The sequence below is a fragment of the Stenella coeruleoalba genome (assembly GCF_951394435.1).
Source record: "Stenella coeruleoalba genome assembly, chromosome: 8".
In the NCBI taxonomy this organism is placed as follows: Eukaryota; Metazoa; Chordata; class Mammalia; order Artiodactyla; family Delphinidae; genus Stenella; species Stenella coeruleoalba.
Genome location: NC_137154.1, coordinates 44,624,221 through 44,649,378, shown reverse-complemented (window position 1 = coordinate 44,649,378; position 25,158 = coordinate 44,624,221). Strand labels below are relative to the sequence as shown.

At 43.5% G+C, this 25,158-nt stretch overlaps 1 protein-coding gene across 2 annotated transcripts in view; it reads right to left on the bottom strand.

The window, feature by feature from the left end:
- Positions 1 to 25,158, bottom strand: part of IRAG1 (inositol 1,4,5-triphosphate receptor associated 1) — a 177,851-nt gene that overhangs the window by 133,023 nt on the left and 19,670 nt on the right. For both annotated transcript variants that reach the window (XM_079929977.1, XM_079929978.1), the window contains exons 2-3: positions 17,108 to 17,322; positions 16,688 to 16,745 (exon numbers count right to left, since the gene is read on the bottom strand). Coding sequence is in view for 1 of the 2 variants with exons in the window: in XM_079929978.1 (XP_079786104.1) it covers positions 16,688 to 16,699 (12 nt within the window). In the remaining variant the exon portion in view is untranslated. The remainder of the gene's footprint in view (positions 1 to 16,687; positions 16,746 to 17,107; positions 17,323 to 25,158) is intronic.

The window sequence follows — 25,158 nt, the reverse complement described above, 5'->3', positions numbered from 1 at the left end:
GAGAGCAATAGGGAAGGGTTTTACTCTTCTAGAAGTCTGAAGACCCATCACAGTCCTTAGGGAACATGACACACACTGCAGAGAATGTCCTTCGGCTAGAGTAGGGACTCAAGCCATAGCTTAAAATCCACATCTCAATATTCATTTATTCATTCATCCATCCAATAAACTTGTTTCTTTTCTACTTCCTGCTAATGAGTCTCCTTGTCGTTACTCTTGCCTTTGTCTAATCCAATCCAGTCCCCCCAGAGCAGCCAGAGACACACTTCTAAAATGCTATTTGGTTGCTTACACCCTCTGGCAGAGGGAGAACAGACACCAGTGACTGAAAGGACTCCACTCCCTGTATCAAGAGCTCCTCTCCCTGAGTCCGGCTAAGTCTGCCCTCCTCCTTCCTGCTTAAAAGATCCACTGCTGACCTTGGACCCCTCACGTACCTTCACTAGTTGTGTTAATATGAAGACCTGAGTGATCTCTCCTTTCATGTTGCATTAGAGTAATTCTTTGAACTCTCGGAGTTTAATCTTATTTTTTGGAGTTTTTAGAAGGAGAAAAAGGAGAATGGGGTAGGACAAATGATGCTGCCTCATTGTGATGCATTTACGTCTTCCCTCTGCCCCCAGATCCTCTCAATAAGACCTCCATATAACATCTACATATAACAGAGGGACTGTTAATGTAAATTTCAAAAAAAAAACCCTATAGTTTTTGCTATGGTTAGAAGTAGGAATAGCAAACTACACTGGGGTAGATTGTACCTACTGTGGGGAAAAAATCAGCTGAGTGACCTCCCCTAACAAATATAAGGCAAATAAGTACTCGTGCACAGGAAAGAGATGTAACAAACTCTCGTAGCCTGACAAAGACTACCTCTCCCAAACATCTGTGATATATCTACTGTGGTAAATCTGCATAGGAGACAAGGGCATTGAGCCCCTGACCGTTTCCTTTTGCAGGAACATTATTACAATCTCACTGACATATTGGGAGGGCACCAATTGGAATCTGTGAGCAGAAAGGGACACCAAGGGCCCCAGAGGGGAACACATCATGAGGGTGATCTAGCTCGTGGTAAGAGCCTAAGTGGTCACGGACGAGGGAAGTGGGGTTTGGTGGAGCATGCAGCTGAGGCTGCAGGTCCCTCTCAACCAAGCCGTCCTGACATGGTGGTGTGCTTTGGGTGTAATGCCTGAGTCAAATGTATGAACTAAAAGAGCTGTAACTTTAGAACCTAAATAAGAGACACTCTTGTGACCCAAGAGGTTATATCAGTCAGCTAGAGAAGGTTACACTACAGTAACAAAAATCTCCAAAGTCTCAGTGGCTTACAACAGTAAAGGTTTATGTCTTAGTCATATTACATGCTGGCTATGGTTTGGCTGTAGCTCTGCTCCATAAACTCTTCACTCCAGGACTCAAAGTGAAGGAGCAACCCCACATTGCCATTTTTGTGGCAGAAGAAAAAGAGAGAGAGTGATGGCTCTGGAAGTTTCTGATTAGAAGCAGCACATATTACTTCCATCTCACTGGCCAATGCAAGTCATAGGGCCAAGCTGGACAGCAGTGGAGTGAGAAATACAATCCTTTTACAAGGAGGGTAGAGACAATCTACCACAGAGAATTCTAGAATAGTGAGGGCATTTTTATGGCAACAATCCACAACTATTTGAGACATGTTTTAAACTATGACACCATATGATGGCAACAAAAACAGGGGCAGCAAAATCATCATTGGACCAATGAGACTCTAGGGTCTTCTCTCTGCCTAGCATTTGGAGGCAGGACTGTCCCTTTGGACTGAGTAAGCCTCTGAGGTTATTAGAAAATTCAAGGGGAAAAAAAAATACCTCCAGTGGAAGATACTGGACTTCCTGCTAAAAGACAGGCATGTGGGTGCTTAAAATTTTTAAGGAAGTTGTACTCCAAGCTGGGAAGACAGTTCATAACAATTATATGCAAAATCAAGAAGGTGGCTTATGGTTGTAACAGTTAGCAGTCAATCAATAGTAACCATAGGCCAGATAAGCTCTGTTAAGCACTTCATATGAATTACTTTAATCCACACAGGAATTTATCAGTAGGTAGTATTATTACCCCTATTTTACAGAAATTAAGATTTATAAAGGTGAAGTATCCTTTCCAAGTGTACAGAGTTAGCAGGTGTAGAGTTCTGATTCAAACCCAAACCTCTCTAACTCCAGAATTTTCCCCCTAAACCACATTTGATTACCTCCCTCTGATACTCATCACTTCAGTCCTGTTTCCTCCTCTAATTTGACCCCATTTTTCTGTCTTTGCCTGTTTTTCTCTTGGACACTCCCTCTGCTACTGTAGCGCCAGGAGCCTCTCCAAAGAAAGATTCCCATTCTCTGTCTCCACATCCTGAAAGTCAAAATTTAACCTGCTCAGGTCCAGCCCTAAAGGTCAAGATTGCTCTGCAGTATCCTGGATTCCATACCCCTCCCTCATCTGCCAAGAATGGTCACCTCCCCTCCTCAAGTCCATCTCTGGCTGCAACTCTCTGCCACCATTCCCACACTGGGAGCGTCCAGCTCTGCTAGAAAAGAGGCAAGAGGGGCAGAGCCCAAAGCACACCCTGCAGCAAATGTACAGCAAGCAGAAGGCTAACTTGTCCTAATTCACAAGGAGAGGTTCCCATTTCTAGAAACAAACCTATCCAGCAAAGAACAACTCAGGAATTTTAAAACACTGAAAATACTCCAAGTGCCAGAGTCTTTCTGTGGCAGGCCCAGACCGTTCAAGGCCTTAAGCAGCCCCACACTTGGCATTTGGAGAGTCAGCAATTACCATTTCATCCGAACAAATGGCATGCTAAAGTTTACCCTTAGAAGGGTGACCATATGCTTTGAACCAAAACTAGGAAAACACTCAGTGAGAGATTTCTTTTCTGATTTGTGAATGTATTTAAAAGAAAAGTCTCCTGATAACCTAAAAATCCTATTGCATTTGGTTTTGCATTCAACGAAATCCCTTGTATAAATAAAAATACAATTCTATGAAATTGGAATTGTATATCCTCTCCTAATTACTCTGTCAAGGCAGGCTTGCATCTGGAAGTCTTCTCCTAAAGTAGTGTTTCTCAACATGTGATCACCTTCTGTGCATGCTTTAAATTGATGTTCCTGGATTCTACCCCAGATTGGAGGTGGTAGTACAGGGAAATCTGTCATTTCTAACAAGGTTTCTAAGAAATTCCCACTGAAATTTGAGAACCACTGCCTTAAATAATGAAAGCCCCCCCTCCCAAAACAAGACTAATGAGTTCATGTGAAATAGAAGTTTTGGAATCCCCCAAATGCCTATAACTTCTCTCAAAAACCAGTCCCTGCCATTACTTGTAAAAGATTGCTGGTATGTGGCCAAGATGGTGGAGTAAGAAGAGCCTGATCCCACCTCCTCCCAAAGGCACACCACAATCACAACTACTTACAGAAGGGAACTCACACAACTCAACATCAAACAAACAAAAAACCCAATTAAAAAATGGGCAGAAGAGAGAGATTGGTTCAAGATGGCGGAGTAGAAGGACATGCACTCACTCCCTCTTGTGAGAGCACCAGAATCACAACTAACTGCTGAGCAATCATCGACAGGAAGACACTGGAACTCACCAAAAAAGAGACCCCACATCCAAAGACAAAGGAGAAGCTGCAGTGAGCTGGTAAGAGGAGCGCAATCAAAATAAAATCAAATCCCGTAACCACTGGGTGGGTGACTCACAAACTGGAGAACAATTATACCTCAGAAGTCCACCCACTGGAGTGAAGGTCCTGAGCCCCATGTCAGGCTTCCCAACCTGGGGGTCCGGCAATGGGAGAAGGAATTCCCAAAGAATCAGACTTCAAAGGCTAGTGGGATTTGATTGCAGGACTTCAACAGGACTGGGGGAAACAGAGTCTCCACGCTTGGAGGGTACACACAAAGTAGTGTGCACATCAGCACCTGGAGGGAAGGAGCAGTGACCCATAAGAGACCAAACCAGACCTACCTGCTAGTGTTGGAGGGTCTTTTGCAGAGGCAGGAGATGGCTGTGGCTCACTGCGGGGACAAGGAATCTGGCGGCAGAAGTTCTGGGAAGTACTCCTTGGCATGAGCCCTCCTGGAGTCCGCTATTAGCCCCACCAAAGAGCCTGTAGCCTCCAGTGCTGGGTCGCCTCAGGCCAAACAACCAACAGGGAGGAAACTAAGCCCCACCATCAGCAGACAGGTGAATTAAAGTTTTACTGAGCTCTGCCCACCAGAGAAACAGCCAGCTCTACCCACCAACAGGCCCTCCCATCAGGAAGCTTGCACAAGCCTTTGGATAGACTCATCCACCAGAGGGCAGACAGCAGAAGCAAGAAGAACTATAATCCTGCAGCCTGTGGAACAAAAACCACATTCACAGAAAGACAGACAAAATGAAAAGGCAGGGGACTATGTACCAGATGAAGGAACAAGATAAAACCCCAGAAAAACAACTAAAGGAAGCGGAGATAGGCAACATTCCAGAAAAGAATTCAGATTAATGATAATGAAGATGATCCAGGACCTCGGAAAAAGAATGGAGGCAAAGATTGAGAAGATGCAAGAAATGTTTATCAAAGACCTGGAAGAATTAAAGGACAAACACCTAGAAGAATTAAAGAACAGAGATGAACAATACAATAACTGAAATGAAAAATACACTAGAAGGAATCAATAGCAGAATAACTGAGGTGGAAAAACGGATAAGTGACCTGGAAGACAGAATGGTGGAATTCACTGCCACAGAACAGAATAAAGAAAAAGAATGAAAAGAAATGAAGACAGATTAAGAGACCTCTGGGACAACATTAAATGCACCAACATTTGCATCATAGGGATACCAGAAGGACAAGAGAGAGAGAAAGGACTCGATAAAATATTTGAAGAGATTATAGTCAAAAACTTCCCTAACATGGGAAAGGAAATAGCCACCCAAGTCCAGGAAGCGCAGAGAGTCCCAGGCAGGATAAACCCAAGGAGAAACACGCTGAGACACATAGTAATCAAACTAACAAAAATTAAAGACAAAGAAAAATTATTAAAAGCAACAAGGGAAAAATGACAAACAATATACAGGGGAACTCCCATAAGGTTAACAGCTGATTTCTCAGCAGAAACTCTACAAGCCAGAAGGGAGTGGCATGATATATTTAAAGTGATGAAAGGGAAGAAACTACAACCAAGATTACTCTACCTAGCAAAGATCTCATTCAGATTTAACAGAGAAATCCAAAGCTTTACAGAGAAGCAAAAGCTAAGAGAATTCAGCACCAACAAACCAGCTCTACAACAAATGCTAAAGGAACTTCTCTAGGTGGGAAACACAAGAGGAGAAAAGGACCTACAAAAACAAACCCATAACAATTAAGAAAATGGTTATAGGAACATACATGTTGATAATTACCTTAAATGTGAATGGATTAAATGCTCTAACCAAAAGACACAGGCTCGCTGAATTGATAAAAAAAACAAGACCCATATATATGCTGTCTACAAGAGACCCACTTCAGACCTAGGGACACATACAGACTGAAAGTGAGGGGATAGAAAAAGATATTCCATGCAAATGGAAATCAAAAGAAAGCTGGAGTAGCAATACTCATATCAGATAAAATCGACTTTAAAATAAAGAATGTTACAAGAGACAAGGAAGGACACTACATAATAATCAAGGGATCAATCCAAGAAGATGATATAACTATGGTAAATATTTATGCACCCAACATAGGAGCACCTCAATACATAAGGCTAAATGCTAACAGCTATAAAAGAGGAAATCAACAGTAACACAATAATTGTGGGGGACTTTAACACCTCAGTTACACCAATGGACAGATCATCCAGCGAGAAAATTAATAAGGAAACACAAGCTTTAAAAGACACAATAGACCAGATAGATTTAATTGATATTTATAGAACATTCCATCCAAAAGCAGAAGATTACACTTTCTTCTCAAGTGCACATGGAACATTCTCCAGGATAGATCACATCTTGGGTCACAAATCAAGCCTCAGTAAATTTAGGAAAATTGAAATCATATCCAGTATCTTTTCTGACCACAACGCTGTGAGATTAGAAATCAATACAGGGAAAAAACCATAAAAAACACAAAAACATGGAGGCTTAACAATATACTACTAAATAACCAAGAGATCACTGAAGAAATCAAAGAGGAAATCATTACCTAGAGAAAAATGACAATGAAACCACGATGATCCAAAACCTATGGGATGCAGCAAAAGCAGTTCTAACAGGGAAGTTTATAGCAATAAAATCCTAGCTCAAGAAACAAGAAAAATCTCAAATAAATAGTCTAACTTTACTCCTAAAGGAACTAGAAAAAGAAGAACAAACAAAACCTCAAAGTTAGAAGGAAAGAAATCATAAAGATCAGAGCAGAAATAAATGAAATAGAAACAAAGAAAACAATAGCAAAGATCAATGAAACTAAAAGCTGGTTCTTTGAGAAGATAAACAAAATTGATAAACCTTAGCCAGACTCATCAAGAAAAAGAGGGAGAGGACTCAAATCAATAAAATTAGAAATGAAAAAGGAGAAGTTACAACAGACACTGCTGAAATACAAAGCATCCTAAGAGACTACTACAAGCAACTCTATGCCAATAAAATGGACAACCTGGAAGAAATGGACAAATTCTTAGAAAGTTATAACCTTCCAAGACTGAACCAGAAAGAAACAGAAAATATGGACAGACCAATCACAAGTAAGGAAATTGAAACTGTGATTTAAAATCTTCCAACAAACAAAAGCCCAGGACCAGATGGCTTCACAGGTGAATTCTATCAAACATTTAGTGAAGAGCTAACACCCATTCTTCTCAAACTCTTCCAAAATATAGCAGAGGGAGGAACACTCCCAAACTCATTCTATGAGGCCACCATCACCCTGATACCAAAACCAGACAAAGATACAACAAAAAAAGAAAATTACAGACCAATATCACTGATGAATATAGATGCAAAAATCCTCAACAAAATACTAGCAAACAGAATCCAACAACACATTAAAAGGATCATACGCCATGATCAAGTGAAATTTATCCCAGGGATGCAAGTATTCTTCAATATATGCAAATCAATCAATGTGATACACCATATTAACAAATTGAAGAAAAAAAACCATATGATCATCTCAATGGATACAGAAAAAGCTTTTGACAAAATTCAACACCCATTTATGATAAAAACCCTCCAGAAAGTGGGCATAGAGGGAACTTACCTCAACATAATAAAGGCCATATATGACAAATCCACAGCCAACATCATTCTCAATGGTGAAAAACTGAAACCATTTCCTCTAAGATCAGGAGCAAGACAAGGTTGTCCACCCTCACCACTATTATTCAACATAGTTTTCGAAGTCCTAGCCACTGTAATCAGAGAAGGAAAAGAAATAAAAGGAATACAAATTGGAGAACAAGAAGTAAAACTGTCACTGTTTGCAGATGACATGATACTATAGATAGAGAATCCTAAAGAGGTCACCAGGAAACTACTAGAGCTAATCATTGAATTGGGCAAAGTTGCAGGACACAAAATTAATGCACAGAAATCTCTTGCATTCTTATACACTAACAATGAACGATAAGAAAGATAAATTAAGGAAATAATCCCATTCACCTTTGCCACAAAAAAAAAATAATATCTAGGAATAAACTTACTTAAGGAGGTAAACGGCCTGTACTCAGAAAACTATAAGACACTGATGAAAGAAATCAAAGATGACACAAACAGGGACTTCCCTGGTGGCACAGCGGTTGAGAGTCCACCTGCTGATGCAGGGGACACGGGTTCATGCCCCAGTCCGGGAAGATCCCACATGCCACGGAGCGGCTAGGCCCGTGAGCCATGGCCGCTGAGCCTGTGCGTCCAGAGCCTGTGCTCCACAACAGGAGAGGCCATAAGAGTGAGAGGCCCACGTACCAAAAAAAAAAAAGATGACACAAACTGATGGAGAGATATACCATGGTCTTAGATTGGAAGAATCAGTATTGTGATAATGACTATACTACCCAAAGCAATCCACAGATTCAATGCAATCCCTATCAAATTACCAAAGGCTTTTATTACAGAACTAAAACAAAAAATCTTAATATTTATATGGAGACAGAAAAGGCCCTGAATAGCCAAAGCAATCTTGAGGGAAAAAATGGAGCTGGAGGAATCAGACTCCCTGACTTCAGACTATACTACAAAGCTACACTAATCAAGACAATATGGTACTGGCACAAAAACAGAAATAGAGATCAATGGAACTGGATAAAAAGCCCAGACATAAACCTATGCATCTATGGTCAACTAATCTATGACAAAGGATGCAAGAATATACAATAGAGAAAAAAACAGTCTATTCAATAAGTGGTGCTGGGAAAACTGGACAGCTACGTGTAAAAGAATGAAATTAGAACACTCCCTAACACCATACACAAAAATAAACTCAAAATGGATTAAAGACTTAAATGTAAGACCAGACACTATAAGACTCTTAGAGGAAAACAGAGGAAGAACACACTTTGACATAAATCACAGCAAGATCTTTTTTGACCCACCTCCTAGAGTAATGGAAATAAAAAATAATAATAAACAAATGGGACCTAATGAATCTTCAAAGCCTTTGCATAGTGAAGGAAACTATAAACAAGACAAAAAGACAACCCTCAGAATGGGAGAAAATATTTGCAAACGAATCAACAGACAAAGGATTAATCTCCAAAACATATAAACAGCTCATGCAGCTCGATATTAAAAAACAAGGGCTTCCCTGGTGGCGCAGTGGTTGAGAGTCCACCTGCCGATGCAGGGGACACCGGTTCGTGCCCCGGTCCGGGAAGATCTCACATGCCGCGGAGCAGCTGGGCCCATGATCCATGGCCTCTGAGCCTGCGCGTCCAGAGCCTGTGCTCCGCAACGGGAGAGGCCACAACAGTGAGAGGCCTGCATACCGCAAAAACAAACAAACAAACAAACGAGACATACAGATGGCCAAGAGGCACATGAAATGCTGCTCAACATCACTAATTATTAGAGAAATGCAAATCAAAACTACAATGAGGGGACTTCCCTGGTGGCACAGTGGTTAAGAGTCTGCCTGCCAATGCAGGGGACATGGGTTCGAGCCCTGGTCCAGGAAGATCCCACATGCAGCAGAGCAACTAAGCCCGTGAGCCACCACTACTGAAGCCGGTGTGCCTATAGCCCATGCTCTGCAACAAGAGAAGCCATCGCAATGAGAAGCCCATGCACCGCAATGAAGAGTAGCCCCTGCTCGCCACAACTAGAAAAAGCCTGCACGCAGCAACAAAGACCCCACGCAGCCAAAAATAAATTAATTAATTAATTAATTAATTAAATTTTAAAAAATATCTACAATGAGGTATCACCTCACACTGGTTAGAGTGTGCATCATCAGAAAATCTACAAACAACAGATGCTGGAGAGGGTGTGGAGAAAAGGGAACCCTCTTGCACTGTTGATGGGAATGTAAATTGATACAGCCACTATGGAGAACAATATGGAGGTTCCTTAAAAAACTAAAAATAGAACTACCATACGAACCAGCAATCCCACTACTAGGCATATACCCTGAGTAAACCATAATTCAAAAAGAGTCATGTACCACAATGTTCACTGCAGCACTATTTACAATAGCCAGGACATGGAAACAACCTAAGTGTACATCAACAGATGAATGGATAGAGAAGATGTGGTACTTATATACAATGGAATTACTCAGCCATAAAAAGGACTGAAATTGGGTCATTTGTAGAGACGTGGATGGACCTAGTCTGTCATACAGAGTGAAGTAAGTCAGAAAGAGAAAACAAATATCGTATATTAACGCATATATGTGGAATCTAGAAAAATGGTACAGATGAACCGGTTTGCAAGGCAGAAATAGAGACACAGATGTAGAGAACAAACGTATGGACACCAAGGGGGGAAAGCAGTGTGTGTGGGTGGGGGGGATGAACTGGCATATATGCACTAATTGGCATATATGCACTAATATGCATAAAATAGATAATTGGCATATATGCACTAATATGCATAAAATAGATAATTGGCATATAGGCACTAATATGCATAAAATAGATAACTAATAAGAATTTGCTCTACTAAAAAATTATATTAAATTTTAAAAAAAGAAAGGAAAAAACATATCAAGGAAAGGTTACATGAAGAATCCAGTTTGAAGGAAAATATGCCCCAAGAAACAAAAAAGTTTCCCACAAGTGCTTCACGCTTTGGAATAAATGAATGAGAGCCAAAGTCTATAAACTGAGCATTCAAATAGTACACATTGATGGGGTTCAGGACACACTACCCCAAAATATGGCATCTCGGTGTACTGTATATTTTAAGAAGAAATTTGAGAAAATGATGGAAGCAAGAAGGTCACTCTGACCTTCCTCTGCCCTTCTCCCTTGAAAGAAGCATTAAAACCCTCAAGTGAGAGGAACATCCTTGTCTCCAAAGACAAAGTGACACCTGGAAGAATCTGAACAAGCAGGCCTTGTTAGATTTCCCCAAGTTTACTATAATTACCTCTTACTTCTTGACCTATCATATTCCTCCACGACTGTGTACTCTTGATCAAACCTAGCATAAAAAGACTCAGGTCTAACTGTCAAAAAAACCCCCCACATTTCAAAAAGACACATGCACCCCAACGTTTATTGCAGCACTATTTACAATAGCCAGGACATGGAAGTAACCTAAATGCCCATAGACAGACGAAAGGATAAAGAAGATGTGGTACATATACACAATGGAATATTACTCAGCCATAAAAAGAAACAAAATTGGGTCATTTGTAGAGATGTGAAGGGACTGTCATACAGAGTAAAGTAAGTCAGAAAGAGAAAAACAAATATCATACATTAACGCATATATGTGGAATCTAGAAAAATGGTACAGATAAACTGGTTTGCAAGGCAGAAATAGAGATGCAAATGTAGAGAACAAATGTATGGACACCAAGGTGGGAAAGCAGGGAGGGGCGGGTGGTGGTGGGATGAACTGAGAGATTGACATATATACACTAATATGTATAAAACAGATAACTAATAAGAACCTGCTGTATAAAATTAAAAATAAATAAATAAAAATTTTTTAAATGGGCAGAAGATTTGAATAGATATTTTTCCAAAGAAGACATACAAATGGCCAACAGACATATGAAAAGATGCCCAAAGGGCACAGGACCAGCTGCTATTTTTATATACTTTTTACAACTGAAGCTTGGGTTTTGGAAAACCTGGGAGGCTTTGGGGAAGAAGCTCAGGTTACGGGGATCAGGCCCGAGGATGGAATTCATGACTCTTGGACTCTGGCACCTGAATAAGGACAAACCGGAAAGACAAGGTAGCCCAGACACTTGCTGATCTGACCAAGGGGCCTGAGTATGGAACAGAATGAAGAAAGTGCCCAGTCAAAATGCACAACTAGGCAGGATCCATAACAGAACTGCTGGCTCCAGGCTACTTATCTGGAATTCCAGCTGTTGCCGACTTGGGCTTCCCTGTCCTCAGGTTCACCGCTAGAGATGCATCACCAACTTACTTTAGATCCATGCTGTTGAGGGACAATGAAACAATTGCTGCTTACCCCTTGGTCACTACACATGCCAATCAGAATCCACAGTGTGCACCTGCCATTGGGTCACTTCCTCTAGCACCTGCCCAGCTGGGGGCTTTGGGGAAGAAAGCAGGTAATCCTGGCCTCCAGCCCTCCTGCTTATCCTGCTGTAAGTAATCATTCATCCACTCTGACTCCTGACCCACCCAGACGTCTGAGGCCCCACCTCATCTCTCTCCTGGACTACTGCAGCAGCCTCCAGTTTGCCCTCCCTACTCCCAACTCCTACTACACAAATCCACTGCACAGAAAGCTACTCCATCAGTTTTCTTAAGGTGCAGTCAGGATCAGGTGCTCAAGCTGGTCTGAACCTCTTCAGTGTCATCCTCACTGCTTAGAGAATAAAGTCTAAATCCCTCAATGGGACATCAAGATCTTACACAATCCAGGCACAACTTTCCCTTCTCATTTCATTTCCCATTCTAGTCTCACATGGATCCCCACCCTGTGCTTGAGCCATATTTAAATTCTTGTTCTCCTATAATGTTCTGCATGTTCCAACCGTCCTATCTTTTCAGCCTATTCTTTCCCCTCTGAAGCCCTCCTTTGTCTCTGCACTCATTGAAATCCTAGCTATTCTTTACAGCTCATTCTTTTTTTTTAACATCTTTATTGGAGTATGATTGCTTTACAATGGTGTGTTAGTTTCTGCTTTATAACAAAGTGAATCAGCTATACATATACATATATCCCCATATCTCCTCCCTCTTGTGTCTCCCTCCCACCCTCCCTATCCCACCCCTCTAGGTGGTCACAGAGCACTGAGCTGATATCCCTGTGCTATGTGGCTGCTTCCCACTAGCTATCCATTTTACACATGGTAGTACATATAAGTCCATGCCACTCTCTCACTTTGCCCCAGCTTACCCTTCCCCCTCCCTGTGTCCTCAAATCCATTCTGCGTCTTCATTCCTGTCCTGTCCCTAGGTTCCTCATAACCACATATTTTATTTATTTTTTTATTATTATTTTTTAAAATAAATTTATTTCTTTTATGTATTTATTTATGGCTGTGTTGGGTCTTCCTTGCTGCACGTGGGCTTTCTCTAGTTGTGGTGAGCGGGGACTACTCTTTGTTGTGGTGAGCAGGCTTCTAATTGCAGTGGCTTCTCGTGTTGTGGAGCACAGGCCCTAGGCACACGGGCTTCAGGAGTTATGGCACACGGGCTCAGTAGTTGTGGCTCGCGGGCTCTAGAGCACAGGCTCAGCAGTTGTGGCACACAGGCTTAGTTGCTTCGTGGCATGTGGGATCCTCCCAGACCAGGGCTCGAACCCATGTCCCCTGCACCGGCAGGCGGATTCCTAACCACTGCGCCACCAGGGAAGCCCCATAACCACATATTTTAGATTCCACTTCCTCCATAAAGCCTTCTTAGTTGGAAGTAACTTCTCATTTCTCTCTGCCTCTAAGTACTTGTCATCATCTAAGTAGCCATCCTTGTCGCTCTCTGCCTGTGTTTTCAGTTTAACCCTTATTTGAATGTCAACTCTTTGAGGGCAGTGCCATGTATTAAATTGCTAGCATGGTGTGTATATTCAATAAATATTTGCTGAAGCTGAACTTATCTAGAGGATGAAATTAGACAGGGAGTTCTGGGGCAGTTAATAGAAGAAAGAAAGAATAGAGATCCTGGCCCTGTGTCCTCACAAAGCCAGCACGCCCTCAAGAATGAGGCTGGGGAGGAAGTCTCAGTGCCCCTAGGCATGGCCACATCCCAAGGGCTCACTACTGTCTCCAGCCACATAAATCCTGCCGCAGTGTTCAGAGACAGAGCCTTGACCTGGTGAGAAGCAGACACAACAACTGTCCGAACCCAGGTCACCTGGGTGTTAAGATGCTGAGACGTTAATGCCAGAAGCATGCAGCCCAGACTCAAGCACCCACGTTCGTGTGTCCTTCTCAGGGCATAATATGGCTCTCTTGGAGGAGGGGCAGGGAGAGTCAGCCATGACATTACATTGCGCTCCCGTGAACAGCATCAAGATGGCTTGAGGTGTGCAGAAGTGATAGAGGTCATGAAAAGGCTTCTGTTTCGCTCTGCACAAGCCCTGACGTCTTTGGCTTTCAGCTTCCCCACTTCCTCTGGTCTGGCATAAAGAAGGCCCAGTTGTCAGCTCTGGGCACTGCTTGCACTCCTGCCCTCCCACAGGAACCCAGGTTTCCTACAGAACAGAGGGAGTCGTGAGCTGTCATCCCCTGAACTTCTCAGGGAACGAATTCCCGGAGATGTGGGAATTTGCCATGAGGTAGGAAGCTTCTTCCTAGTGACTTGGGTTGGAGGTAGGAGGAAAAGGAGGTGAACAGAGGATCTGGCCTTGGCCCTAGCCCTAGGGTTCCAGCATGCACAGCAGGCTCGGGGATAGCCTGTGTGACAATTGGGAGTCCGCCACCCGACCACCACTGCCACCACTGCTCAGGGAAAAGGGAAAAATAAAAACCTCTGTAAGATGAGCTCCTACACACAAACCTGGAGGCTTATGGGGCCCCACAAACCTGCCACTACCAGTGAGTGACTGATACAATAGGTATCTCAGTAGAACACAGTTCACTTAGAAGGTTGAATGGTTACCATTGAATTCCACTAAAATCCCATCAGTTATCAGAGCTTTATAAGAGCTCCTGACAAATAATGATAACTTACTGTTATGGGTTGAAGTCCTAACCCCCAGTACCTCATAATGTGACCATATTAGAAATAGGATCGTTGCAGATGTAATTAGTTAAGATGAGGTCACTAGGGTGGGCCAGATTCAATGACTGGTGTCTTATAATGAGGGAAATATGGACAGATACACACACACACACACAAAGGAGAGCACCATGTGAACAGGCACAGAAGATGGCCATCTACAACCAAGGAGAGAGGCCTGGAATAGATTCTTGCCAAACAGCACTCAGTAGGAACCAACACTGCAGACATCTTGATTCACACTTCTAGCCTCCAGATCTGTGAGACAACATATTTCTGTTGTTTAATCCACTCAGTTCATGGTACTTTGTTATGACATTCCTAACAAATGAACACTCTTACCATTGAAAAATTCTCACTATAAGTCATGATCACTTATTTCAGTTAGCCCTAAAACAACCCAATGAGTCAGGTACTTTTATTTATCCTCATTTTTCCAAACGAGGGCTCTGAGGCTATGAAAGGTTAAGAAATTTGCCCAAAGTATTAAGTTGTGGAGCCAAGATTTGAACTCTGCTGCCTGACTCTGAAATCCGTGTTCTTTTCTGCACCACCCACCACTGCCTCAGAAAGAAGGAAAGTCCTGATGAATAATTCTGTCGTGGGAACCAGGCCCACGTGAGCTCTGCCTGGTAGTCGTGCTCCCCATGTGGACACATTCAATTCATTGTTGTCAACACAATGGGCTTCCAGACATGCCACCGGGGTAGACAACACCTGGCAGCTCCCAGATGGCCACACAGGAGCCAGGGTGGATGACAGGCCAGCAAGGGCCGACAGGTGAGGCCCAGCTGACAGGATTTGGTAAGAGGGTGAGGCCAGTATTCATGGACCTGACAGGTTCAGTCATGGTTCTACAGGGTGGGTGGCACTGGGCACTAAGAGAAGCCAATGAGAATTCTGTGAAGGCAGGAAACAGACGGGCAGTTATTAGGAATTGAGCCTGAAAAGGAATAAGGACAAGACAGGGGCAGAAATGCAGGATCTGGGACCCACGGAGACCAAAGAGGCTGAAATTCAAGGCCAGAAGGTGGAGAGAGACTATAGGAGCCCCTCAAGGAAGAGGCTGTCCAAGGTCAGAAGTAACTGGTCTCTGAGGATGATGCCCGTAGGTTTGACTTTGGTGAGAACAAGGTAGAGTTGAGAAGAGGCTTCTTGTCTAACTACTGGAGAAATAACTTATCTTGTGCAAATGAAGCAAATGGGGGAAATCCCGTGTAAGGCAGTTGCCCCAACAGCAGGCTTAGAGCCATCCTGGCTTTCATTTGGGGTTTCTCCACCCTACTCTGCCTGGTTCAAGTCCAAGGGTCATGAAAGGCCTTTAACAGCTCTGGACAGAACACGCCTTCCTCGTTTCTCTCCTGATTCTGAGCCCTGACTTCCTACGAGATAGGGTCCTAACACTCCCAGCAGATGTGCCCCAGCCACTTCCCAAGTGTTTCCTAGCCACTATCAGCAAGCCACCATCGCTTCCCTGAGTGTCTGGGGTCTCAGATATGAGCTTATGGGCTTCGCCAGTTGGGACCAAGGCCAGCCTTCAGGAAGTTGGTGGCAGGGGACTTGCTTCCCTTATGAGCTCTATTTACCCATCTTCACACCATTGCAGGACTTCCTCACCCTACCTTCTGTGGGACATGGATAAGCATTTTAAATGTCATTATTTGTATATTCTAATCTAATGTACATTTTGAAAAGGTAAAATTTTATAAGTAGCAGCATAATTCTTACAGCGCTTTGGGATAAGTTTAACAAACGATGTCACAAGAACCGTAGAGAGATTCTGCTTTTTGACCCAGTAATAGCACCCTTGCAATGTCATTCTAAGGAAACATTCAAGAGATGAGGAATATACTCATTCATGAATTTAGTAAGCTTGCTAAAGATGTGAGGGCATGTGAGGGATCACTATGCAGGGCACTCTATTCCATCTTGCCAGCAACCTCTGACTTCCTGCATTCCCCTCACCCCTTTTCATTTGTCCACCCAGATGACCTCTGAGGCTCCAAATCCCGCCCCCCCATTCTAAAGAGCAACTCAGCTCTCCATAACACCTTCCCCAACACTCCCCCACCCAAACCCCCCCAAATGCTCCATTCAACACTCTCACTCCCCACTCCAGAGAAGGCAGTGAAAAGTGGTTATTCTTAGCATAGTTTTCCTCTTCCTCTCACATATACTATGGAAATTAGAAAGCTATTAGAAAAGAGAGAGGGTTAGCTCTGTATGTGCTGACATGAACAAAAGATGTTGATGATTTATCATCAAATGAAACAAACAGACAAGTTGCAGGGCCATATATACAGTGTGATACCTTTGTATCCATGAGGTCTGGCAGGCTCTGTGTCAACCTGTTAGCTGTAGTTTCTTTCCTGTGGGGAGGAAATGGAATTGAGGTTATAATGGAGAGCATTCACTTTCTTACTCCATATAAATATATTATTTGAACTTTGTTTATTTTACAATGAAAATGTATTGATTGTGCAAGTAAGAAAGAAAAGAAGATGCAGAATTTCAGCATGGGGAAAGCAGGCCAAGGATTGCCAAGGCCCTGCCCTCTTGGAGAAGCAAATTTTTACCCTCAGCTAGTTTGCTCATTTTTCCCCAACTGCCTCAGGAAGCTGAGAGAGAGTGGGCTCTCCTGTTGGAGGCATTGCTCAGAAAGCCAGGCTTAATGCTCTTCTATTACTGCTGGCTAACAACCCTTCTCCCTCAGCCTTTCCAGACCACTCACCCGCACGCAGTGCACCAGGGCTGTATGGGGCCTGGAAGACCACTCCTTGATAGGTTCTCCTTCCTCTGGTGAGAGCCATGCCAAAAAACCTGGGGTTCACCAGGACCACAAGCTCCTCTTCGACAAAGAGAGGTGAGGGGATTCTGAGTTGTTGATATCTCTTCTCACCTTTCTCGGCAGGATTAATCAGGCTTGGCCAAAACCAACCAGTAACACTGAATGAAAACAGAGAAGACAGAGAGCCTCAGTTCTATCTTGTCCACTGTGCCTCAACTCATAGGAAACAAAGGTAAGTCAACAAGCTGTGGTTTGTAACCACTTTAATGGATCAGGGGAAGTAAGAGCCTTGAATGTCCTCCCAGGTTAGATGGAAGTTTCCCTCCTGGGAGAAGAAAATTCCTGGCAAGTTAGTGCTGGTTGTTGGCAGGCCACCTCAGGTCCTTGCCTTGTGGCCCTCTCCATAGGGCTGCCTGAGTGTCCTCACAACATGGCAGCTGGATTCCCCAAGAGCCGGTGATCGAGGGGTGATCAGGCCACATCTTTTATGACCTAGACTCAGAAGTCACACATCATTTCTGCCACATTCTATTCATTAGAAACAAATTAGTAAGCCTAGCCCAGACTTAAGCGGAGGGGAATGAGGCTCCACTTTTTGAAGCAAGAAGAAAGAATTTGTGGGCATATTCTAAAACCACCACAGTCATTACCTATCAGCCCTTGTATAGCTTCAAGAGACACAAAAATGAGTCACACAAAATCCCTGCTGTCAAACGCAAATCAATAAATGTGATACACCACATTAACAATTTGAAGAACAAAAACCATATGATCATTGCAATAGATTCAGAAAAGCTTTTGACAAAATGCAATATCCAGTTATGATAAAAACTCTCCACAAAGTGGGTGTAGACAGAACATACCTCAACATAACAAAGGTCACATATGATAAGCCCACAGTTAACATCATATTCAATGGTGAAAAGCTGAAAGCATTTCCACTAAGATCAGGAACCAGACAAGGATGCCCAGTCTCGCCACTTTTTTTTTTTTTTTAATAAATCTATTTATTTATTTTTGGCTGTGTTGGGTCTTCATTTCTGTGCGAGGGCCTTCTCTAGTTGCAGCGAGCGGGGGCCACTCTTCATCACAGTGTGCAGGCCTCTCACTGTCACGGCCTCTGTTGTTGCGGAGCACAGGCTCCAGACACGCAGGCTCAGCAGTTGTGGCTCACGGGCCTAGTTGCTCCACGGCATGTGGGACCCTCCCAGACCAGGGCTCAAACCCGTGTCCCCTGCATTGGCAGGCAGACTCTCAACCACTACGCCGCCACGGAAGCCCTCACCACTTTTATTCAACAAAGTATTGGAAGTCCTAGCCACAGCAATCAGACAAGAAAAAGAAATTTAAAAATCCAAATTGGAAAAGAAGAAGTAAAAGTGTCATTGTTTGCAGATGACATGATACTATACTTAGAAAATCCTAAAGATGACACAAAAAAACTACTAGAGCTCATCAATGAATTCAGTAAGCTGGAGGATATAAAATTAATGTACAGAAATCTGTCACATTTACATACAGTAACAATGAACTATCAGAAGGAGAAATTAAGGAAACAATTCCATTTACAATTGCATTAAAAAGAATTAAATACCTAGGAATAGATCTAACAAAGGAGGTAAAAGACCTGTACTCAGAAAACTATAAGACACTGATGAAAGAAACTGAAGACTAACAAAAACAGATAGAGAGATATACTGTGTTCATGGATTGACAGAATTAATAGTGTTAAAATGACCATACTACCCTAGGCAATCTACAGATTCAATGCAATACCTATCAAAATACCAATGGCATTTTTCACAGAACTAGAATAAATCACTTTAAAATTTGTATGAAAACACAAAAGAGCAAGAGCAGCCAAAACAATCTCGAGAAAGAAGAACAGAGCTGGAGATATCCCTCCAGCTCAACACTGCTAATCATCAGGGAAATGCAAATCAAAACCACAGTGAGATATCACCTCACACCTGTCAGAATGGCCATCAGCAAAAAGACCACAAATAACAAATGTTGGCCAGGATGTGGTGAAAAGGGACCCCTTGTACACTGTTGGTGGGGATGTAAATTGGTACAGCCACTGTGCAAAACAGTATGGAGGTATGGAGGTTCCTCAAAAAACTAAAAATAGAACTACCATATCATCCAGCAATTCTACTCCTGGGTATATCTCTGAAGAAAACGAAAACACTAATTCGAAAAGATGCATGCCCCCAATGTTCATAGCAGCATTATCTACAGCAGCCAAGATATGGAAGCAACCTAAGTGCCCATCAACAGATGACTGGATAGAGAAGATGTAGTATAAATATACATACAATGGAATATTATGCAGCCATAACAAAGAATAAAATTTTGACATTTGCCACAACATGGGTGGACCTGGAGTCTATGCTAAGTGAAATAAGTCATACAGAGAAAGACAAATACTCTATTTTCTCTCTAATACATGGAATCTAGAAAATAAAATGAATATAACAAAACAGAAGCTGAGGGCTTCCCTGGTGGCGCAGTGGTTGAGAGTCCGCCTGCCGGGACACGGGTTCGGGCCCTGGTCCAGGAGGATCCCACATGCCCTGGAGTGGCTGGGCCCGTGAGCCATGGCCGCTGAGCCTGCGCGTCCGGAGCCTGTGCTCCGCAACGGGAGAGGCCACAACAGTGAGAGGCCCGCGTACTGCATAAAAAAAAAAAAAAAGCTTTACACAAAAATTTATTAAAAAAAACAGAAGCTGACTCACAGATATAGAGAACAAACTAGTGATTACAAATGCGGAGAGGGGAGGGAGGGGCAAGACAGGGGTAGTGGATTAAGAGGTACAAACCACTCTGTATAAAATAAATGTTATAAGGATATATTGTACAGCACAAGTAATATAGCCAATATTTTACAATAACTTTAAATGGAGTATAATCTATAAAAATTTTGAATCACTATGTTGTACATCTGAAACTAATATAAGATTGTAAATCAACTATACCACAATTTAAAAAAAAAATTCTCTGCCCTCAAAAAACTATTCGGCTTGACTTCCCTGGTGGTCCAGTGGGTAAGACTCTGTGCTCCCAATGCAGGGGGCCCGGGTTTGATCCCTAGCTGGGGAACTAGATCCCAAATGCATGTTGCAACTAAAGATCCCGCGTGCCACAACGAAGATCCAGAGAAGCAAAAATAAATAAATATTTTTGAAAAAAAAAAGAAAGAAAGAAAAACCTTTTGGCTTAACAAAGGAGACTGACAAATCATACTGGATTATATAAGCTGTGGGAACACAGAGGACAAAGTTTTCTCCTGGGGGAGGGAGGACAGTGGGAGAGGAGTCTCTGAAAGGAGGTAGAATCTGATGTGGGCCTTGAAGTATGAGTAGGAATCTGTTAGATCAGGTGAACTGATGCTCAGCCCCCATTCCAACCTCCTTCTGGTGTTCCCTGCTCTGCAGGAGCTGCTAAGATAAAACTACATTTCCCAGACTTCTGTGCAGGTGACGCTCTAGAAAGGATTTAGGTTCCACTCTGTGAAACACACAAAAGCAAGATTTGGAGGGCAGGAATCAGGTGTGAGCCAAGCTCCCATCCCTTCTGCTATTTCTGCTGACGAGTCTGCCGTGGAGGTGTTTGCTTTTCCTACGGCACAGGTGGTAGCAGCCCCAGACACTGGCTCACGGGGATATCCTTTTACTGTTGAGACTGTGGCTAGTGTGGCATAGTTCTGGAGTGGCAGCTATGTGCTTCCTGAGGGTAGAAAATGCTCAGGCCTTCCAGAACCTCTTCTAGAGTTGGAGTGGAAGGGCTCAGAGCACAGGGACAGCTTGCCTCAAACTCTCCCTCCTATGTCTACTCCTCCTGGCCCCCTTGACTTCAACTCTTTCATATCCTTAAATGAGTGAGAGGCCACCCCTTTGCAAGGACTCAGAGGTGATCTTACTTTGGCAAGTGGCAGGATCTTGGAGCCTTAACTACAACTGGGAGTGAAGCCATTTCATTTTAACAACCAGTCGCTCCAAGTTAAAAACCATAAAATGCCAACAGAAACTTAAGCTGGCCCTCTACAGTCTTTCACCGTCTCCCTCACTGAACCCATCCACACATGCAAAGTTGTCAGCCAAATGGAAGTGTCGCTGGATTCATTTAAGGGATAAATGTGGGACCTTTAGAAAGTCTATAAGCCCAGCAGATGTCAGGAAGCCAGCAACTGATGTTTGCCTGTGGTTTCTGGGCTGTGTACCTAGGATGTGCAGGTTAGAACAGAGCTCACCTCCCCCCAGTCCTGGGCTGCAGAGACACTGACTTGTGATGGGGTTTTTATTGCTCTTGTTTTCAATCATTAATGTACCAACATCACGTGCCAGCTTCCACAGGGCTCTCATTCTCCAGCAGGCTCCCCATCCCTGTGCCCACATACACATACACATACACAGTGCTTCAGATACTTGGGAGACTGACCTTCCCGCATTCATTTGATAAATATTTATAGCTTAAGAAACAACAGGCTGGAAAGCCCACAACAGCCATCAATCCCACCCACAGTGGGACTTGCCTGCTGTCAGCCTGGCTTGTAAACCTCTCTGAGTGCAGGGCAAGGCGTCCTGAGCAAGAGGCAATAAATACACACTGCTTGGTTGAGCCCCTAATTGACAGAATCTTGAAACCAGAAACTGAGTCTAGGGTTCCTGCGTAGCCCGTGAGCCTTAGATGGGAAACAAGCATGAGGACGAGATGGATTTGACTTCTGAATGATGACTCTTTTTTGAATTGCAGTAAAGAGTCAGTGTCCAGATGTCCCCCCAAAGGCCTCCTTATGCAGCTTCTAAACATTTTCTAGATCCTGGACCCCTTTCAGAATGTGATTAAAGTTCTGGGTATTCTCCCCAGAAAAATACACACAGGCACATACACACAACACTGTGCATGTAATAACTTCAGAGACAGGCCTTCCAGAAGCTAAGAGTCTCACAGAGAAGGTAAACAAACAAACAAAAATGCACGTGAATATAGAGGACAACATGACGGGCACTCTGAAGGATTGTGGCGCTAAAGTATTTTGAGAGTTCATGGGGGAGAGAGGTCAAGTTGTAAGGTAAAGAGTCAAGCATAACAAGAAGGAACCAATCCTGAATGCATTCCCACGTCCTCCAGACGTCCACAGAGGGCTTCTGTATCTTGATGTCCAAGTGAGGTGGCCTGGACTTCTGAATCCCGTGGACCAGAGAGTTCCACGTGCTCTCGAGCATTTCTGCTGGCTCCCAGTGGGGACCTCAGTCTCCTGGCCCTTCTACCTCTTGAAATTCTAGCTTCCTCACACACCACTTCTGTCCCCATATGACATCCCCCAACCCCAACACAAAATTCAGCCACTCCTTTGGCTTCCACGATAGAAAAATTCAATCCCACCAAGCATTTATACATACAGGTTTTACAAAATATGGGAGAATGGGTCCTGGGAAAGGGTCATATTATACAGCACCTGGACTTCTGCCATCACTGAGTCCCTCTGCCTTCTCTCCACACTTTTGTTTCTTTCCCCCTTCTTTTCAGAAGCAGCTTAAAGAGTTCCTGAGCCTTAGTGTCCGCTGACACCTAGGTCCGGGGTGAGGGTGGGGTGAGGGTTGGTGGGGAAGGAGAAGAACCCTCTCTCCAAGGACGGATCAAGGCATCCTTCCAAAGCACACACGCAGTGACTTCTCTAAGAGGAATTCAGCAATAAAAGTCTCTCCATCCCATTTGTATTGGTGAGTTGAAGAGAACAAAATCCACTCCAGCTAGATCAGGCAAGAAGGGATTTATGACAGGATATTAAGTGTCTTACAGAACTACTAGGAGAAATGTAGAAAAGACTTTAGGTTGAGCTTTCAGAAAAGCCTCCCAAAGAAGATCTGGGCCACCAGGGAAGCTGCTCGCTCCAAAACCACCAGTGCTCCTGCCACAAGGTCACCAGCAAAATGCATGATCCTGGCCTCCCAACATCCATGAGGCTAGAGACAGGACACCGGGATGCCTGCTCACGCCACCAGAGAGAGCTCAGTCAGTCCCTCAACTGCAATGCCAGCAGAAAGAGCAGCGGCAGCAGAAGTATGGCCTCTGCCTGGCTTCCACCCAGATCTCTTCTGCCTCATACCTTGAGGTCTGATCATCCATCCAAGGAAAGACATCCGAGAGTCCATTACAGCCAGGATCCACAGGGCCTGCCCAACAGGTGGGGACTCTGATCTGAGCACTCATCCTTGTAATGTGGGCCACACACACTTGTGTGCCCTTCTCCTTGCCCCCAGGCAGAGCCAGGACTGGAATGAGGCAACGGGGCTCCAGGGGCACAAAGTAGAAGGAGGCACTCCCTCTATGGCTCATGCAAGTGCAAGGTCAGCACCTGCAGTGAGTGTCTCCTTAAATATTTGTGCACTTGGTGCCTTGCCTGCTTCATCTTAGTTCCAGCCAGCTCCCAGGGGATACTAACCTGCACTCCTTCCCCAGCCTTGACAATCTGGAAACAGGTCCTGGCTGGACATCGTGGTGAGATTTCCTGCCACCTCCAGCTTGATTCCTAGGCCAGATGTCAGAGGGGGCACCAGGCTGTCTGAAAGCCAACATTTCTAGGCCCAGCTTCCCGAATCCAGGAGTCTTCAATAAACTGATTTATTTTGTACCTCTTAACCCCCACCCTTATCTTGCCCTTCCTACATATAACATAAATAAACTATAATGACATATTGTACAACACAAGGAATATAGCCAACATTTTACAATAACTATAAATGGAATATAACCTTTAAAAAGTGTGAATCAGGGACTTCCCTGGTGGCGCAGTGGTTAAGACTGCAAGCTCCCAATGGAGGGGGCCCAGTTTCGATCCCTGGTCTGGGAACTAGATCCCACATGCATGCCGCAACTAAGAAGTCCTCATGCCACAACTAAGAAGTCCACCTGCCACAACTAAGAGTCCGCATGCTGCAACTAAGAAGCCCGCTTGCCACAACGAAGATCCTGTGTGCTGCAACTAAGACCCGGCTCAGCCAAAATAAATTAAATAAATAAATAAATATTTTTAAAAATTGTGAATCACTATGTTGTATACCTGAAACTTACATAATATTGTACATCAACTATACCTCGGGACTTCCCTGGTGGCACAGTGGTTAAGAATCTGCCTGCCAATGCAGGGGACATAGGTTCGATCCCTGGTCCGGGAAGATTCTACCTGCTGTGGAGCAACTAAGCCCATGCGCCACAACTACTGAGCCCATGTGCCACAACTACTGAAACCCAAGCGCCTAGAGCCTGTGCTCCTCAACAACAGAAGTCACCGCAATGAGGAGCCTGTGCACCACAACAAAGAGTAGCCCCTGCTCACTGCAACTAGAGAAAGCCTGCACGCAGCAACGAAGACCCAACACAGCCAAAAATACATACATAAATAAATGTATTAAAAAAACTATACCTCAATTTTTAAAAAATTAAGTAGAAAATAAGCAGCTGTATTTAAATCCCTCTGTGCTGAAGTCTCATGAGGGATGCTACTCTTTTGTCTTATGGAGTAAGGAGTTCCTTCTCCTTTTTCACACCAATAGGCAATGAAAGAGGTAGAATATGGCTAAGCTCACCCCACTTTCCACCAACTTACTCCTAAAGGGATAAAAAGGAAGAAAAGCATTGTGGTAAGAATAAATAAATTAGACTATATTAAAATTTAAAACTTCTGTGCATCAAAGGACACAATCAACAGAGTGAAAAAGCAACCCACAGAATGGGAGAAAATATTTATAAATCATATACTATCTAATAAAGAGTTAATAACCAGAATATATAAAGAACTCATACAACTCAATGACAAAAAAAATAAACAACCTGATTTTAAAATGGGCAAAGGACTTGAGTAGATATTTATGCATAGAAGATACATAAATGGCCAACAATCACATGGAAAGAGGCTCAATATCACTAATCATTAGGGAAATGCAAATCAAAACCACAGTGAGACACCACCTCACACCCATTAGGATGGT